This window comes from Salvia splendens, chromosome 1 (genome assembly GCF_004379255.2).
Source record: "Salvia splendens isolate huo1 chromosome 1, SspV2, whole genome shotgun sequence".
In the NCBI taxonomy this organism is placed as follows: Eukaryota; Viridiplantae; Streptophyta; class Magnoliopsida; order Lamiales; family Lamiaceae; genus Salvia; species Salvia splendens.
Genome location: NC_056032.1, coordinates 38,554,738 through 38,574,590, shown reverse-complemented (window position 1 = coordinate 38,574,590; position 19,853 = coordinate 38,554,738). Strand labels below are relative to the sequence as shown.

At 34.0% G+C, this 19,853-nt stretch overlaps 2 protein-coding genes across 7 annotated transcripts; one reads left to right on the top strand and one right to left on the bottom strand.

The window, feature by feature from the left end:
- Positions 1-577: 577 nt before the first annotated feature.
- Positions 578-4,280, top strand: LOC121749771 (ATPase GET3A-like). Of its 2 annotated transcripts, XR_006039663.1 has the most exons (8): positions 578-984; positions 1,366-1,490; positions 1,827-1,977; positions 2,460-2,570; positions 2,787-2,925; positions 3,011-3,126; positions 3,260-3,496; positions 3,677-4,280. XR_006039663.1 is itself a non-coding variant. In XM_042144403.1 (7 exons), the coding sequence occupies exons 1-7, from the start codon at positions 724-726 to the stop codon at positions 3,434-3,436; spliced, it is 1,080 nt and encodes a 359-aa protein (XP_042000337.1). In that variant the 5' UTR covers positions 578-723; the 3' UTR covers positions 3,437-4,280. The 2 variants fall into 2 exon arrangements, 1 of the variants encoding a protein (XP_042000337.1); XM_042144403.1 differs by having other exon boundaries at positions 3,260-4,280.
- A 220-nt stretch (positions 4,281-4,500) lies between these two features.
- Positions 4,501-8,588, bottom strand: LOC121749783 (agamous-like MADS-box protein MADS3). 5 transcript variants are annotated; one of them, XM_042144427.1, is made up of 9 exons: positions 8,313-8,586; positions 7,494-7,571; positions 6,519-6,594; positions 6,358-6,419; positions 6,007-6,106; positions 5,628-5,669; positions 5,189-5,248; positions 4,803-4,939; positions 4,501-4,718 (listed from the first exon to the last, which is right to left on the bottom strand). In XM_042144427.1, exons 1-9 carry the CDS (start codon positions 8,492-8,494, stop codon positions 4,631-4,633), a joined length of 825 nt encoding a protein of 274 aa, XP_042000361.1. In that variant the 5' UTR covers positions 8,495-8,586; the 3' UTR covers positions 4,501-4,630. The 5 variants fall into 5 exon arrangements, with proteins under 5 accessions (XP_042000361.1, XP_042000353.1, XP_042000368.1 ...); XM_042144419.1 differs by having other exon boundaries at positions 4,803-4,942; positions 8,313-8,584; XM_042144434.1 differs by lacking the exon at positions 5,189-5,248 and having other exon boundaries at positions 4,803-4,942; positions 8,313-8,588.
- Between the last annotated feature and the right edge of the window lie 11,265 nt (positions 8,589-19,853).

Genomic DNA, 19,853 nt, shown 5'->3' with positions numbered 1-19,853 from the left:
ATGAAACTTTTAAAAAGTTGAGTTTTTTCTACGAACTTTGAAATTGACAAATAATATCACGAACTTTACCCCGAGTTTGTTATTTCCCACCAATAAAAAAATTCTGGTAAATAATATCATGATACATATTTTTTTCGTAATTTCTCGACAACAACTTCGTGAGTTTCAAGATTTTCAATCGAGAATAGTTTTTCTTGAAGTACACCCTCCAAATTTGTTCTTCAATCTATTAATATAGCCAGAATTTTTTAACTGGCGAGAAATAACAAACCCGTGGTAAAGTTCATGGGAAAAACCCAACTTTTTAAAAGTTCAATGATATTAGGTATCAATATCCATTATTAAATACTACTACTAATTGTAGAGAATGAGATTATCAATATAAAGTACTACTCCATAAACTAATTTTTGATGGAAACTAAATTAGAAATAATAAGCACGGGATCATTGTTTACTATGTTTAGCATCAAAAGTTTTAATTTTTTAAAGAAAGATAATAGTAGTAATAGCTTAGCATCAAATTAAATGAACAATTTAGCGTAAAAACTGAAAACATTGTTTGATCGATGTGATCGCAACGATTCTCCACCAAAACAACCAAGGCCTGAAGATCTCTTTCATGTTCGCTGAAGACGACACTCTAATGTTTGTATAAATTCCCCACGGAACACCAACGAAAGAAAAACAAGGTATTTGGATCGCAGAATCAATCAAAATTGATTGATGGGTTCGAGCGACGACATGCCGGTGGGCACGGTGAAGAACATTCTGGAGCAAGAATCGCTCAAGTGGGTATTCGTCGGCGGCAAAGGCGGAGTGGGGAAGACTACGTGCAGCTCCATCATGTCAATTCTGCTCGCCAAAGTTAGACCCTCTGTGCTCATAATCTCCACCGACCCCGCCCACAACCTCAGCGATGCGTTCCAGCAGAGGTTCACCAAGACCCCCACCCTCGTTAGCGGCTTCACAAACTTGTACGCAATGGTCAGGAAATTCACGCCTCAATTTCTGTGTTTAGGGATTTTGAATTTTGACCGACCTGCCGTTGCATGCATATAAAAAGATGGAGTCTTTTAGTACATTTGTGATCTTTTTCTTCAAGTGGAGAGTCTAACTCTAAACTATAAGTAGGGCCCGTTTTGATTGATGAATAAAGAGTATCTTTCATGTTATTGAAATTTCTTAGAGATTGTTGTTTTAATCATGCAGTGTTGATCTGACGAAATAATCAAACTGGGTTGATGTGTTTAAATCGAGCAATTGTGCAGAGCATATGCAGAGTTTAGTGTAAACCTTGATGTATGTGTTGGTATGGCTAAGTGTATATGATGTTGTTTGTTTAGTGATATAGACCTTTTCTTCTAGGAAGTTGATCCTAATGTGGAGAATGAGGAAAACCTTAGTTCAGATGGGGCCGATGGGTTTATGTCAGACTTGACAAATTCGATCCCTGGAATCGATGAGGCTATGAGTTTCGGAGAAATGCTCAAGTAAGTCTGCTACCATTATTGTGCTAAAACTTAATGCAAGTCAAAAGTTTGTTTTGCTTTTGGCGTAAACAGATTTTTGTATCTGTTGATCTTCTGCAAATTAATTCAATCAAAAATGTTCTTATCTACTCCCTCTGTCCACGCCCATGAAAATCTAACATGTTTTGCCATTTTGGGATGTTCACAAATAAAAGACACATTTACCTTTTCCATTTTATGGCTGCTGTTATCATTACTTCTAAAATGCAAATTTATGCTTTATTTCTTTTATTCATGATTTATATATATTTGTTCAATCATTCTTAAATCTGAATTGTTCTTGAATTTGTATTGCAGGCTAGTGCAGACTATGGATTATTCTGTTATAGTATTTGATACAGCTCCAACTGGTCATACTCTTCGGTTGTTACAATTTCCCTCGACATTAGAGAAAGGTCTTTCAAAGCTAATGAGTTTGAGGAATAAATTTGGTGGATTGTTCACCCAGGTACAAGGATGCTGACTTTTGAAGTAATTTTTTTCCCATTAGTAATAGTAGTAATATTTTTGAAGGTCCTACCGTGAATCTGAGACGTAGAGTAAACATTTAGTGAATGCCTCTCAATAAAAGGCATCTAGATAGTGCATAAAATCAAAGTATTGTGGGGATGAGCTGTGTGCAATGGAATTTTAAGACATAGATTTTTTATACAATGCAGTCAGTGAGACTTGTGAGAGTGTTTGTAAGATCTGAAGATCCATATTGGACTCTTGCCATTCCTACAGGATTTATAATTACTGTATTCTCATTAGGCCTTGTTTACATGTCAGTTTGATCATGTGCTAGGATGTCGATTATCTCTAGACATTTGTTCGGCTTTCTGTCATTTTTTAGTTCTAACGATCAGTTTTTTCTTTTCTCTGAACTGAATGGCTCCAATATTTTGCCTAAGAATATTCTTCATGTTAATGTCCAACTTTTTCATGCAGATGACTCGCATGTTTGGTGTTGGTGATGATTTTGGTGAGGATGACATCTTGGGGAAGCTTGAAAGTATGAAAGATGTGATCGAACAAGTAAACAGGCAATTTAAGGATCCCGTAAGACCTCAAAATACTTCTCTTGTGCTGTTTATACCTGAGGTTTATTTTTCCGTGTTATGAATGAGAAAATTCCTTCGTTTGGTTTTGTTATTTTCAAAAGCATTTCCTTGTATTGTTCATTTTGATTAACACGATTTTTGGTGCTCTTGGGTGATGATTATGATATTTTACATATTAATAATAGAACCTCTCTTTCCTGATTATGTCTGGCAGGATTTGACTACTTTCATCTGTGTTTGCATTCCGGAGTTCCTGTCTCTGTATGAAACTGAGCGACTAGTTCAAGAACTTACAAAATTTGAGATAGACACTCATAATATCGTTATTAACCAAGTAATATTTGACGAAGAAGGTGAACATTTCATTTTCAGTGCTGTGGTGTTTTTCTTATATATCAAATTGATTTATTTTGATCTTTGTTGCATCTTAAACTTCAGTTGTTGAATCGAAATTGCTCAAAGCTAGAATGCAGATGCAACGGAAGTATCTGGATCAGTTCTATGTATTGTATGACGACTTCAACATAACTAAGCTACCCTTGCTGCCCCAGGAGGTATATAGTCATTTCCTGTATCACACATTTGCACTTGCCATGTAGAGTTTCATAACATCGACTCTGTCATTGCTTGATTTCCGAGCTTTATGATATAGTCTAACTACCTGTCACTCTGCCTGATATTGAACAGGTTTGCGGAGTTCAAGCCTTGCAAGCATTTTCACAACATTTTTTGACCCAATATGAAGCATCTATTCAACGCGGGACGGTAGAGGAGGTGGAGCAGAGAGTATCGATCTTAAAAGAACAGCTCAAAGGAGCTGAATTGGAACTTGAAAGCGTTAAAAAAGGGAAACAGAAGGCTTGATTGCCGGGAAACAGTCAGCATTGCAGCCCCCGACTTTGTCTCATTTCAACTCCAACATGGGTATCATTAGCATGTGTAGTTAATTTAAATCTTGCAGATATTCTTTTTCCTCAAGGCCAATAAGGGAAGATTTATTTTTTTTAATTTTTTAAAAATATTAGTTTTATTATTCAATGAAGGGAATTTTTGTATCTGACCAGAAATGCAGAGTCCATTTTATTCAAATGTCAACATTTACAGGCGCTCTATAAAAGAATTCTACTTGTCGGGCGATAGGACTCCTCACTGTTATGCATGTGAGTGAGCCCGATAGAACGAGAACCTTGTCAGGCATAGGCTTCGCCTTCACCATGACTTTGAAGCTCTGTCCCTGCAGCCCGATAGAACGAGAACCTTGTCAGGCTGGCTTCAGCATGATCTCTATTCTCTACCCCTGACCGAACGGTGGCAACTGTTGATTTGAGATTATTGCTGCAAATGAGAGAAACAAGTAATCTGACAAGAATTGTTGTGAAATGTATCATAGAAGGAAAAGCAGAACAAGAAACTATGCTTTCCATGAATAGTATGAATACTCATCCAAGACTCTAGCAAGACTCCCTTGTCTCTGCTATAGGATTTGGATCGGCAAATCATGGAAGGAAATTTGAGCATTATGGGATCTTAGATTCTGTCTGAAAATGATTTTGGAGTATTAGTTACTACGTACTTAGTTATGCACTACAAAATAATTTTATAATAGTGTGATCCTATACCCCCTGTAATGTGGAAATATATTACACCAATAATCAATATGCTAGTGAAATTTGAAATCGAAGACCTCTCGTCAATGAGAGTTATGCACTAATTTTTTCAATTCACATTTCTTAAAAATCTGTGTTCACAGACTCTGTCGACCGAGGAAGAGTAATTAAATTCATCAATACTTGAATCTCCACACAATTTCAACAATACTATTTTTGCAGATTTCACAACAAAAAAAACAAGTACCTGACATTTGCATCAGAGTTCATTTTATGTGACAGTATAAGTTTTTACCTATCTGAACTTAATTTACAAGTTTGTTGATCACAAAAATCAAAGTGCACCTTCATATAAAAGTTTTGAGGCATATTCCAAAATAAGACAAGCGATATTGAAACTAAGACAAAACATATAAGTGGAGTATTTATAAAAGATGGATGGAGAACAATATCAAAGTGTCCATCCTTGGAGCATGTTATTGTCAACAGCCATCCTTCTAGGAACAGATGGTCCTTCTCCAAGATTATAGTGATGATACCTGTCACAAAAATATTTATTTCATTTTTCAATTTTATAAAAATTAAGTGGGGTTGGAATGATTTATATATAGATGTTGATATACCCTATTTGTAGAAAAGGCTCAGGCTCCATTGCCATGTGAGTGGAAGCTTGTATTTGGAGTGGAAAGCTACTTCCTTCAGATGAGGTCAGATTCCATGGACATGGAAGGTCTCTCAGGCCTTGTCCCTCCATCTCCACCTGCTAAATTCCCAACCTCATTTATTTCCAAATAGTTATATAAATCTTTTTTTTTTGCTGCACAAATTTAGACGGTGGATTCGATTTTATAACATTTGATCTCAAACATTAGCAAATCTGTTATTTGACCAATAAAATCACACCAGTTATATATATGTCTACTATACAAAAATGTGGGTTAAGAACTGAATTTAAAGTCTGTATTTGTATGTACATATATATGTATGGTAAATTAAATAATTATATTACCGGCATTTCTAGGGAAATCTTGATCTTGAGCTGCTTGTTCATGTCTCCTAGTTCACGTTCCTTCAAGAATGTGATTATTCAATAAATAAGTTGGTCTTTCAAAACAATATATTTGAGGTATGTAGTTAAGCATTTCATTTTCTTTTTAATATACTGACAAGATCATTTTTATTAAAATCATTTAAAAGGTGTGTTTTGGCCAATGGGATTACTTTATGGATTATAAGACTTTGATTGTTACTGTTAGCTGATTTCACAATTAAAACCTAATTCCTTCATCATTTTTTTTATTTTAAGTTCTAATTTTTTTTGTTTATTTTATACTAATGCATGCCAAAGAATTTTTTAGTTTAGATTTCGAAATGTCTGTGTTACATTTGTACAAATTAAATTATGCAATTATTGTGAAATATAATTATTTGGTTAATCCAAAACTTACCTTTCTGCGAAGCTCTTCCATTTGTTCCATCAAAATCTGCGTCTGCAGACAATTTCAATTTTTAATATTATTATCCGCCCATGCCAAAAATGTTAAACATTTTCACACCCTATGCATAGTGCTAAATAAACCATCACGTATATATGTTATTTAAGCAAGTTCTTAAGAAAAAAAATTAAATTACTGACGTAATAATGCATGACATGAAAAAATCCCTACATATATTTTATTTTCCCGATCAAACAAGCAATTCATCATCTTATGGATGTGGCAATACCAAAAATTTACTTTGAAATTTGAAGTTGGATAAATTGGTTAATATATCACCACTGTCCAATTATATCAATAGTATAAGAAAATTATAATATATGAATCCTACCTTCCTTTGCCTGGCCTGCGCAAGAGCACCTTCAAGCTGTTTTTCAAGATTTTGTAACTCCTTAATACTCAGAGGTCCAAGATCTTCTCCAAGCAAGTGCCTACCCATAAAATATCATAATAGTACATGTTTGTCAACACACACACACACACACAATAAAATTAGCACATCATATATAAATATAGTACTATATGGCTATTCCAAGCATATATAAGTACCAAGATGAATAACGTAATGTAATTTGCTTTCTCATCAAAGTCTCTAATACCAAAATTAATAAACAATCAATGATCAAGAAACACACTCACACACACACATGTGTGTGTGTGTTTTGGAAAAGTGAGAAATAACCTTTGTGTCCGTTGAAGGGATTCATACTTGGCCTTCAATTTTGAGACCTCATGGTACCAGCTCTGTAGGTGTAATCAACAAAAAAGAAACCACTAATCAGACTTTCTTATGACGAAATTGATTTAATCAGCTCATTTAATTAATTAATTAATTAATTAAACCTGTGTTTCTGTTTCAGTAGGATTGTCTTGAGTATTAAAGCAGCAACGATGGTAACGTTCAAGGGTCCTTGCCATGCTGCAAAAGCACCACAACTTTAATTCTACGTGAATCAATCAACAATTCAAATTCCATCAACTTAATTAATTGATTTCCAACCTTGATCCCTCAAATTAATGCTACTAAAAAAAGAAAAAAAAAACTCTTTTTTTTCTTCTCAGATTGTACAAGATTAAAATTTTTTCAGACCATTTGTAGCACAAAGTCAAACTCTACTCTTAGGTTACTAAAAACGGGTGTCTCAGTTATGATTCGAGGTGAAATTTATTTCTACAAGTCAATTTTTGTGAGAATTATAGAAATAAAGGCTAATATCACGCCATCTTTTTAGGTATTTAATTAAAAAGAAAAAGAATAAATATGTATAAGCCATGATTGTCTTCATTCTTCAACATCAAACAATTTAAAGATTGGTAACAGTTCTTGGATGAAGCGCAAATAATTACTTAGACATAAAACAGAAGAGTGAGATAGAAAGAGAGAGGAGAGGGAATCGAATATAATTAGGTTGTATTTCCAAACACAGAAAACAGAATTTGGAAGAGGAAGTGCAGCAAATACCCAAAATAAAAAAAATACTCATACTAAAAAATAAAAATAAAAAACAGCACAACTGACATAGTTCAATTTAGGGATGGGATCAGAGAAAAACTTGTGACAAACAAAAATAATCACTACAAAAAAAACTCAAGATCTTCACACTCACAAAAGAAAATAAAAAGGGTTTCAGTTTCACCAAATAGGTTGCACAGTTTTCTCTTTTTTTTTTGGGTTTGACCATAGGTGTACCAAACCCGCCTTTAGCGGAATTCGACTAATCCTGCTCGACCGGGTTTGCAGATTAAGGCCGAAAGCCTGAGAAAGCCTGAGATTCAGACTACCCAAAAACCTCAAAAAAAGAAGAAGAAAAATCTGACCTGCAGTTTGTAAAACTTTCATCAAGAAATGCTCCAATTGCCCAGAAACACATAAGCCTCACTGAGCCTTGTGTTTCCCTTCAAAATGTGCAATAATTCACATAAATACATTCTCTCTCTCTAGAATTGGTGTACGTACAACACAAGAGCCACAAAAAGGCTGAATTCAACGATTAAACCGAAAGATCTAAGAATGTAAAGTAAACAAGACAAAATCTGAAACTTGTCCCACTATTAAAATATTGGTGAAGCATTAAAGAAACATAGGTAAAGAGATAGAAGAGGAGAGAGAAACCCTAGATCTTGCACAGAGGTCTAAGAGAGGTTGGAAAAAGAAAAACCTCCCAGAACAGCATGAAACGTGTCGATTGCAAAACTCCCATCTCCATTTTCAACAATTTAAAAGGCATAAAATAAAAAAATTTCAATCTTGGAAGTGATGGTAAAAGAATCCCAGAAACCCAAATCCCAAAAAAGAGAAAAACCCGTGGATAATGAAGTACAATTCCAAATTAACAATTCAAATTTAAACCTCTGCAAAAGCTAACAGAAAAAGACCACTTTTTTTTCTTGATTTTATTTTGAAGACTCAAGAACATGCGCGCACACACACACACACATAGTTTGTAGCTATTGTTGTTGTCGTATCAAAACAAGTAAAGATCAAATCTTGCATGGTTTATTAGGCGGTGTGAGGTGAAGAGAGCCCCAAATCAGAACAACATTAACACATGTGTAAACACATACACATGAACAGTTGATTGTGTGGCCATGTAAAAAATAGTTAGTTAGTTAGTTAGTTTAGTTAGTTGAGATTACCTAGTACTACCAAACTCATAGAGTTTTCCTCTGCTAGAGAAGATGATGAGGGCGACCTCGGCATCGCAGAGAACAGAGAGCTCATAAGCTTTCTTGAGAAGCCCATTTCTCCTCTTGGAAAAGGTAACCTGTCTGTTGATCTTGTTCTCTATTCTCTTCAACTCAACTCTCCCTCTCCCCATTTCTTTTTTTTTTTTATTTTCTCTCTCTCTAATTCATTCACTGTGTGTGTGTCGGTGTGGGTGTGTGGGCAGTGGGGGTATGTATTTATTAGTAATAAAGTAGGGGGTGTCTGAAAATTCCTTGTCTTCATAAATACACATGAACATGTAGTTCTTGGATTTTCGTGTTGCGAGGAAATGGGTGTGCCACAATTCTTTAATTTCTTCATCATTTTTGGGCCCTTTTTACCCCAAACAATTTATTTTACTGTTCCTTTTATTCCATTTCTACTGTACTAGAAAACCTAACTGAAGACTCAATTTGTCTCGTGCGACACTGGGTTTTCTTGGGTAAACACTTTTTCCCACTCGTTTTCCCTTGTTGCTCATCAAATATGCTAACCTTATTGGCCCCCCTTTTCACAATTTAATTCATTCTTTTCTTTTTGGATGAGGAAATAAATATATAAATTAATATAGAGGCCACACCATGGAGGATTCGAATCTGAGACCTTTAGCAACCTCTCTATCGCTCGGTCAACTCGCACACACAAATTCATTCTCTTCATTTAGTGGGAAAACGAGAACTGCCTAATTCATCCATTCCTTGTTAATTATGACATCTCTTTTTAGTAGTAGAGAAAAAAAATAGATTAAAAATGTTGATTTTTGTCATAAGAAAGGAACAATTCACTTATCTTGTAGTCTCTCAGTCCCACTAATTACGAACTCACTTTCATTTTTGGTTTATCCTAACTAAGATGACTCATTAGTAAATGAAAACACCTTTCTCTCCACTTTATTCCTCGTCTCTTAAACTTTACTCTCTCCATTTCACATACAAAATAAAGTTGCATAAATTCTCGTGCCGGCTAAGGAAGGGGGAGTGACAAAAAGAAATACAGATAACTTAACAAGGGACGAAAGGATTACTTAAACATAAAATATTGTTAATAAACTACAAAAATATAAGTTGATTTTTTTAAGCATAAAAATACGATTATAAATTAAGAGACAATTAAGAAAGAGGAATAAGAAAAGAGAGAGAGATAAAAATATAGTATATAGAAATGATCAAATTTTTCCTCAAGGCTGAAAAAGGTAAAATGAAAAGAAATAGTCTTAATTATAAGTAAAAATATTACTCCAGACCTATAATTAATGCAACTTATTTATAAAGTAACATAAATAAACATATTGCATTTACCAGATACAAATTTATAGTTCACTCTAATTAATAATTATTTATGATTTATGATATATGGTGTCCATATCGAGGTTAAATATGGACACATAATATTTATGATATAAAGTCGATAACATATTTTTTACAGTATAATTTTTTCATCAAATATATGGTGTCCATATCTTTATTTTCAGGTGACAGTCTAGAGGGAACATATGAATAATTATTTTTTCATATCAATCACTCTTGGTGGTGATAGTGGGGACCACCTTAGACAGAAAACCCATACCACGGCCAAACAAGATTGTGAATATGGATGAGATTAACATTATATTTAAGTTATGGAATGCTTCCAGATATGAATAAGGCACTGTTATATATTTGTTCTGATTTAGTTTTGCATTACTTTTTTAAACTCTTTCACACCACATTACTTTTTCATGTTTTTAAATTCTCACTTTTTTTCGTATACTATCATCTTATTTATAATTTATTTATAATTTATAGGGTCCATTATTAAACATAATCAAATACTTCCTCGATCCACTCCTTGTTAATTGAATAATTTTTTAATTCACAAATGTTTCGTAATAATTAAGTCAATTCTGTATTTTGCAAAAGACGATATATCTTCCACTGGCGGATCCAGGTGGGGTCGAGCGGGGTCGACCGACCCCACCGCTGGCCAACGTAACTCCATTAGTTCTGCCCTTTGAAGTCACCGTCGACCCCACGGGAAAGAGAGTTTGTCAGTTGTCACTGTTCTTATATAAGTAGTTCGAATAAATGAGAGGAAGAATATGAAAAAAATTGAAATGCAGAGAATGAAAATAGAGTTACAGGCGAGAAGAGGGAAAGAAGAAGATGGTTATTTGAATCACTTTTTACTCCATTTCTTTTGATTGCGTATTAAATTACTGCAAAATAGTATAATAGTTTTAATTTTCAATTTTGATAATTCACTTAATTAACTTTTCACTGTGTGATCACTAATAAATGAATACTTCTACTAATTAAAGTAAGTAATTAACTGTAATGGCTACTAATATTAAATTAATACCTATACAATTTAATTCTGTAACTATTTTTTTCAAAAATAATGGATTGGTAACTATATATACATATCTATCTTATTTTAATTAAGTAATAAAAATAGATAATTTCAAAATATAAAAAGTTGTGCTAAATAATTTCATAACTTTTTAATTAATTATGAGACCATCAGGAGTAGTATTTATATCTGATTTTAATTAAATGTAAAATATCTATTTTCAATAACAAAATATTTATCACTTTTATTGCTTTTTTTGTCTAAAAGACTTATTATCAAATCATGAAATTTGACAATTTAAATTTTTGTAAATGAAGTAAAAAAAAGGATGCATACTGTTTAAGGCCATTGTGATTTCTAGGCTACTTATTTCGACAACGTATTCAAGCATGAAAATGTATTTACGACGACTATGATATTTACGACACGTTGTTTGATTACTTTAGTAGGGTGTATGAGGACGACGGTGAAGGAGGAAGCAACAAAAAGACGCCATAAAATTAGGAAATAATAAAAATATTGTTCACTATGTCCGACCCCACGAATTCCGGTTTCTGGATCCGCCATTGATATCTTCTATTTTTGATCCTATATTATTATCATTATTATTATATATCTTTAGCTCTCTTACTTTATTATTTCTCCTACTTTATTCTTTTTCCACTTATCAACACTAAACATCTCTTTCATAATCTTCATGCTAAAAAGATACCACGACTAAGTTAACATGAACGGAGGAAGTACTATTTCAATTTTCAATCTTTATTTCTCCTTCTCTCTTAATTAATACTCCACATTGTATCCAAAACTCAAGTTATTCTTTATGATGACTATTTTTAGAGGAGTATAACTTTTAATAGTCAAATGGTAATCTTAAAATTTTTCCATTCTCTAATGTTTTTCAATTTTACTACCGAGTAAGGATATTTCATGTGACCACTAAACTAAAAAGGATATGTAACGTGACCACCAAACTAAAAAGGAAATGGATTTTTACTTGAGGGAGTGTTTGCGGTTGGATGCTCCACTAGCTGGTCTTTATGCAAAGGTGATTATTTCCTCCTCATCTGAGTTGTGACAATTCAGTTAAATTAGGTGACAGTCATATCACTCCATAGTTTTAGGCCCCATGCCCATGCCCTTTAACATTAGTACTACTAATTCACATCAATGATATGACTATACCTTGGAGTATATAATGTGACATAATTTTACATATATTGGCTTATTATATGTAATGATGTCTACGATTTGGTACTCTCTTTCCCTTTCGTTCATCAATACAAGACCAAATTTGATCCAGCAGCATAAGTTTTAAGAAACACAATAGAAAGTGAGTTGAAAAAGATTAATGGAAAGTGCGTCATATTTTATATAGTAGTTTTATAGCTAAATGTAAGTGAAATTAAGTTAGTGAAATGTTACAAAAATAGTAAAAAAAAACAAATGAGTCATTTATTGATGGACGGGTGAAATTGGTGATATGGGACGATTATTAGTGCACGGAAGATGTATAATTACTAATTAAACATATATAACCTGGGCCATAAAATTATCTTATCAAATAGGGCCGTAACGGCAATATGTTATCAAAAACTTGGGCTTTAAATCATTCGAAGACTACCTTATCCTAAGTTACAGTCTTAGAAAGTTCTTAAGGTCAATTTCGAAAATTAAATTTAGGAACTTAATTGCAATTTCATATGTTCCACATCGATAAAACCTCAAATTCTCAAAATTTGAACTCTAGCCAAATTTATACTCCAATAATATATTTTTCTCTTTTGATTTGTTTATAAACATTAGTTCATTTTTATTTTTGGTTATATGTTCCATTAATTTTTTTCCTTTTATCACATTTTTATTTCTCTCTGATATTTATCCATCTACAATTAATAACACTCTGATTTATGAAAATTTCGGTGCATAAATTATGTAGATCTTTTTCACCATATCAGTCATGAACGATGTAATTTAGAGGTTACAATCTTAGAAATAATTATTAGAATCATTCAACACCGTCGATATTTTGATTTTTTATTATTTTGATTTTTTTTAACTTATTCGGCTATTTTGATGCCAACGCTTAAAAATACCTCACAATTTTAAACAATATTCTGGGCTCCTAGCTTACAAATCCTGGCTCGTGCCTTTAATTTATTAGGACCGAAAACAAGATTTTATTTAAATCATATAAATATAAGTGCTAATTGTGTGTCATGAGAGCAACCACTACAATGAATTCTATAAACCCAAATAACCTAACTTTTGGATTTAGTGGGTGAAAAATGAAATAGATTTTAGGATTGGGTAGCAAATTTAGAGCATCGGTAACGCTAGGGGCCGGGCCGCAAATCGCGAGTCCCGGCCCGTCCCATGCGTTACACGGAGGCGAGTCACGGCCCAGGCCGCTCCCGGGGCCGCGTTCCCGGCCCGGTGAGCATCCCGCGGCCCGGCCCGGCCTAGGGTTACACGGTGCGGGACGGGCCGCAAACCCCCAAAATGTATTTTTTTTTTATTTTTTTGTCCATTTATACCCATTTCTTCAATATTCTTCCACCAATTTCTCCATTTCTATCCTCTAAATTATTTCAATATTTTTTCTAGGACGTGTAATTTTTATTTTTTAGGATTTAATATTTTTTTTTAGGATTTGTAATTTTTTTTCTCTAGGATTTGTATTTTTTTTCTAGGATTTGTAATTTTCTTTTTTCGACTGAACAATGTATTTTCCCGGTTTGAATTGTTCAACGTATTGCATTTACGAATAAAATAGGTTGAAGTTGTGAATAGTGTCATTTATTAGTTGCGGCCCGGGCCGCAACCTGCAGGGTTACAGCAGTTGGGGCCTGGGCCGCAACTGTAGAGGAATGATGACGTGGAGGGGACTTGGGGCCGGAAATGGGGACGGGGTTAATGATGCCCTTACTACCAAAGTACTAATATGTTTCTTGACGGTGGCCCCCACATGTGGAGAGGAGAATGACATATTGCGTCCAGAATGTCCGCACAGTACATTTATATTCCACTTATTTTTTTCCATATTCTTCACATTTCTATAAATCAACACCGAATAAACCTGCAATTTTGAATTATAGATAAAGAATGTACTACTAGTATTTATTAATATTTTTATTGTGAATGAAAATTGAGATTTATTTTTTCATTGGGAATATTATATAGTGAAGGAAAGTTGGGTTTTCATTTACAAAATTGAATAATTGGTGATGTGTGTAGCGAGTAGTATTATTTTTGTTTTGAGAAATTATAACTACAACATCAATTTTTATTTCATATAAGTGATGTGACGTGAACATGGCTTAACAACAAATGGACCCTAAAAGTACATTTTTATTACACAAGGGGACCCTATAATTTCAATACCATCCAATGCATTGGCTTCAATTTTAATGCAACGAGAAATAGAACAATGATTCCCAATCAATTTTAGAAAAAGTTACTGGTTAGAAACTAAACCATTTTAGAAAACGACCTCATAGTATTAATATATAAAAACGACTTGATTTAAATTTTATACATTTAATAGGGTTATTGGCGCGTAAACACGTTTCCACAAACTTTAAACTTGACAAATTATATCATAAACTTGTATCGGAATGTCAATTTCCCATATGTGACAAATTCTGGCTTATTAAAAATGACGTGACACATGAGTTGACCTAATTACCATAAAAGCTCTAAGCGGTGGATACGGCTAAAAGAGTTATGTCGTGGTAAATATGCAACTCATCTTCCACGTCATTTTCAATAAGCCAGAATTCGTCACCCGTGTGACAATTGAGCGATTTTGAAATTGCATGATTCATCATTCAAATTTTAAAAGGGGCATAAAAAAACAGAATTTAATGAAATTTTGTTTACTAGTTTTTTAGTTAAATAACAATTCGTTTTACTACCTTAACACAAAAAAAATGAAAAAAAGTCCTATCAAATTGTTAAAAGGGCAAAAGGATTTTCGAACCAATGGCCCTTTTAGAAAGGCTGCTACCCTTTAATTTTCTCTACATTAATTATACTTACTAGAAAAAGTTATGGCCCCTATGCAAAATATTTAGAAGGTGAAGAATGGCCACTGGTTAATACTCCCGACGTCCCGTTAACTTTTCTAAACTCATTTTATAAAAAGGATAGTAAATGGAGAAATTTTTGCATTATTCCCTCTATTATTTTTCTACACTAAAATGGGACGGATGGAGTACATTTTATAATTATTTGAAAACTGCATTTTACGGATAATTTTCTCAATCTAGCGTATCACCACATATTTTTGATAGCTTGATAAACTTATTTAAACTATTTTTTTGTCTTCTTTGGACATGGAGGGTTCTTTATTTATCATGTAATTTTGAAATCAATACTGAAAAATTAAATAAAGCATGCCACAATATACTTGCGTTGTCTAATAAAATTAAGTATAGTTTGAGATAATAATATTATTAAATTTGATTTAATATATGATAAAGACAAGATAGAGAGAAATCAAACAGCGTATATCATTATCTTACAAAGAATGAATTATTATTATTATTATTATTATTATTATTATTATTATTATTATTATTATTATTATTATTATTATTATTATTATTATTATTATTATTATTATTATTATTCCGCCTTCGGTTAGCTACGAAACTTACAAAATCATTAACTGAAACACGGATTGGGTAATGTAGTCATGGGCCCAATATATAATTGGATCATTTGGTTACGTTCGGCCCAATTAAACAACTTAATTACTCATTTTTTCTTATAAGTTGCAAAAATAGTTTTTTCATGTAATTTCTAACATAATCAACTAGTATATTTTCATTTGCAAACATATAATCTTGATATCCAATCATTCACCGATTTAGTTTGACGAAAACCGTTATATACACTTCACAAATTGCATAGAAAAAGTAAGGTTTGTTGATTAAAACCGAATTTTTGTTGAGGAATAGTATAACAGAAAATATGTAATATTATCGGCAATTAAAATGCGATACCTAAACTACCCTTACCAAAAATATAAATTTTAATTATTGTTTTAAATATTATTAACAGTACAAAATATCTTCATGTACTGTTGACTTAGAAGTTCTTATAATCTCCCAATTATAAAATTTGTAAGGGCATCTCCATCCATGCTCTTACCATAAAGCATGGATGTGGGCCCAGACCCACTTTATTACTTTTTTACTTCATGCTCTTAGGCAAAAGCACAACACCCACATCCACGCTCTTCCGCAAGGACATGCTCAAGGGTCCCATCATTCTATTATTCAATTTAAATAAAAACATTTCCACAATATTAAAATGCATTAAAAATATCCGGAATACTATTACAAATAAAATAAAAATAAAAATTACATAATTAAAATACTAAAAATTAAAAATTACATAATTAAAATACTAAAAATTTAAAATTACATAATTAAAATCCTAAAAAATAAAAAATACATAATTAAAGTCTAAAAAATACCCCCGGGGAAGACTATTCCTCTGGCCCTATCCCCAATGTTCTTCGGAGACCCCGTATCATTGCCAAATGTGAATCAAGTTGCTCGGGTGTCATATTTGACATATCGGCCAAATTGAGTTGGGCCAAAAGGGTCCACAATGAGTTGGTGAGGGTTGAGGTGGCACAAAGGGAGAGGGAACGGGGGCGGATGGAGTCGCGGCGCGACGGGGGTTAGCTCCGACAAGCTGGCTAGCCACCTCATCCTCGTCGGCGTCGAATAGGGATACCGACCTCGACCGTTTGCTGGAGGAGCTGGAGGAGGATGATACGCCTCCCCTATACTTCGGATGCACACGCACCTCCTGCCAAGCACTGAGGTACTTGAACAGTTTGTAATTTAAGGATTGGTAGGTCGCCAAGGCGGCACTGATGATGTCGAGCTCGCTCCTACCGCTCCCCGCCGACCGCTCTTCCTGGAGGTAATACCCTTGGAACTTTTGGATTTCTTCGTTGGCTTTGAATATGGCATTGCGCACCATCCTCTCATTGCGCTCGATGGTTCCAGCCGGGCGGTTTTCATTGTACCGACGAGAGATGCGCCACCAAAACCTATTCCCGCTTTGGTTCGTGCCTATCTCCGGATCTTCAGAGATAATCAAATAGGCTTTGAATAATTGATCCATCTTCGCCGGAGTGTACGGGGTGCGGACACCACGAGGAGTAGGAGTGGGAGTAGGAAGAGGAGGAGTTTGAGAGCCGCCGCCGCTCCCTCCCGATCTGGGTTCGGGTGCCCACTCGTATCGCCCATCGAAGGCATCTTGGTCGTCCACTGGGTATGGCAGATAGCCACCCGGAACTTGAGAACCTTGGGTTTGAGGAGGGGCCGAAAATTGCATGTCCGGACTAGGAAATGGTTGTGATCCGAACCATTCGTGGTTCCAACCGCGGGAGTCGGAGAGGTGATCGCCGGAGCCAGACATTTTTTTTGGTAAGTAAGAGTGAAAGATTGAGAATTGATAAGAGAAGATGAGAGAATATAGATGAGAATTGTGTAGTGTGGTGTGAAAATTTTTGTGTGGAAGTGGGAGAATTTATAGATGAAAATGTGAATTTTGGGGGAAAAAATTGAAAAATAAATTAAAAGTGGGGAGAAAACGGATATAATTTTTTGGGAAGTGGGAAAATATTTTTTTATATTTATTCGATATTTTTAATTAAAATCTGATTTAAAAAAAAAAATTGTCGCTGGCCAATCAGGAAACGCCACGTCAGCTGCTTGCTGGCACGGACGTGCTCGATGCATCGAGTAGCGCCGTGCCAACGGCAAGAGCGCAGCGGCGAGCAGGGCGGTGCCGCGCCAGCGGCACGGACGCCGTCCGTCGACGCGAACACTACTGCGGATGCTCTAACATAGTTGTCCTAATTCGGATGATTTGATCAGTTTATCCATGTTAGGAATGCGGTTGAATCAAGATGGGACAATTCAATTTTCATCTTAAAAAGTTCCTTTGAATCGAAAATAACCTTTAACTGATATTCTTGTGGAGTGCATTTGGTGGTGCATTGCTTCTTAAAATGTCCCCTCGTTGACTCTATCAATGTCTTTATGTATACAACTAGTAACATGCATTGCTTATATATGGTTTTCATCATACGAATTGTCACTCCAAAGCCAAGAATATATATACTTGCAAGAATCTAGAATGTTCTTTTGATCAAACTTGCTGGATATACTTCCAAGTACAAGCTAGACTTATGTACTCCAGTAATTTTGACCATCATATCTCTTAATTTCACTATCTGATTAATTAAGAAATTAGTTTGATCAATTAATTGAATATTATGACCCTAAACCCTAATGCATGAATCTCGAATAAAAGAGTTGTGGAAATGCAAAGAACCTGTAAACGACGATGATCGATGATATAACTTTCACCATTATTTGGATATTTTCCGACTAAATTAATAAAACAATTTATTATTCAAGCAAATTAAACTGAGGCAACATGGGGTATAGTATAAGTATTTTATTGTGATTTGAGATTTTCCATGTGATGATTCATAGCACCTAGCTTTATCGGAATCAAACGATGATAAGAATTCGAAGAACAACAACATAAATGATAAACCCTCTCCTTTATTTCTTCTTAATTTGATGGATGATGTGATGCGATGTGATTTGATTATTTTGCATTTTGAATCTCCCTTTTCACTCCACCACCATTTTCTCTACCTTTTTCTCGCCACTTCTGCTCCCCGGTTGCTAAAAGCTCAAATTCTCCACCACCTTCTCACTCCAGCTCCAATACTTCCATTTTTTTTTACCAAAACCCCCCCTTTTAAATACTTCTTCTGGTCCCAATTAAATATCCCATGTTTGACCAGCACAGATTTTAAGAAATTGTTTGACTTTACGAAAGAAAATGGATGAAAAAAGTTAGTGAATTGTGGATCATACTTTTATATATTAGTTTTATAATAAAATGTGACTTAATGAGTTGATAGAATGTGAGTCATTTACTAAAAGTAATAAAAGTGAAATGGGTTATTTATTTGGGACCGTCCAAATAAGGAAATATGAGACGGGGACCAGAGGGAGTAGTGTATAGGGTCCATGTTGTCCCATCATTTGATATTTACCTGAAGAATGTCCTGTCGTTTAGGTAATTATCATTTTGTACCCACCGTTTTATCTTTGGGAATAAATCTTGTAAAATTTTTATTACGGTTGAAATATCGACGGGACAATTGAAATTACATGCTGATTACCTAAATTACACGTTTATTATCCAAAATTATACTCCATTCATCCTACTTAGAGTGAAACATTTTTCATTCTGCACAGAATTTTATGCAATACAGTATACTACCCCGTCCCACATTAAGTGTCACGTTTAGTGTGGGTGAGAATTTTAAGAAATGTAAAAAAAAAAGTTGGTTGAATAAGTTAGTGGACTATGAGTTCCACTTATATATATTAGTTTTATAATAAAATGCGAGTAAAATTGGTTGGTGGAATATAGGGTCTACTTACTATTTATTGTAAAAGTGAAATGTGACTCTTATTGTGAGACAGACCGAAATGGTAAAATGTGACACTTAATGTGGAACGGATGTAGTATTATTTTACGAGTTAAAGTGAAAAGAGAATAAAATATTAGTAATACAAAATTTTCCATTTACACTTTTAAAGTAGTAGTATAGTATATTTTATAAAGGAAATATCTATGATTAGTATATTTTATAGTATAGTATATTTTATAAAGGAAATATCTATGATTAGTGAACAAAGGGCCCCTACATTACTACCCCAATTTTGACCCCCCCACAAAGCTTGTTAGTATCTGCGTCCCTCAAATATTGACACACTTTGACCCGACACGAGTTTTAATAAATGTAATGGAAAGTGAGTTGAAAAAGTTAGTGAATTGTGGGTCCTACTTTTATATATTAGTTTTATAATAAAATGTGAGTAGGAATGAGTTAGTGGAATATGAGGTCCACTACTAAAAATGGTAAAAGTGAAATGTGACAAACTTTAGGGGACCGACGGAAATAGAAAAATGGGACAAACTTTTATGGACTGGACGGAGGTAGTATATCCTAATCCCCTCTCCCTATATATAAACCTTACTCCTACCATGTATACCACATGATCATAATACACATCATAGATAAT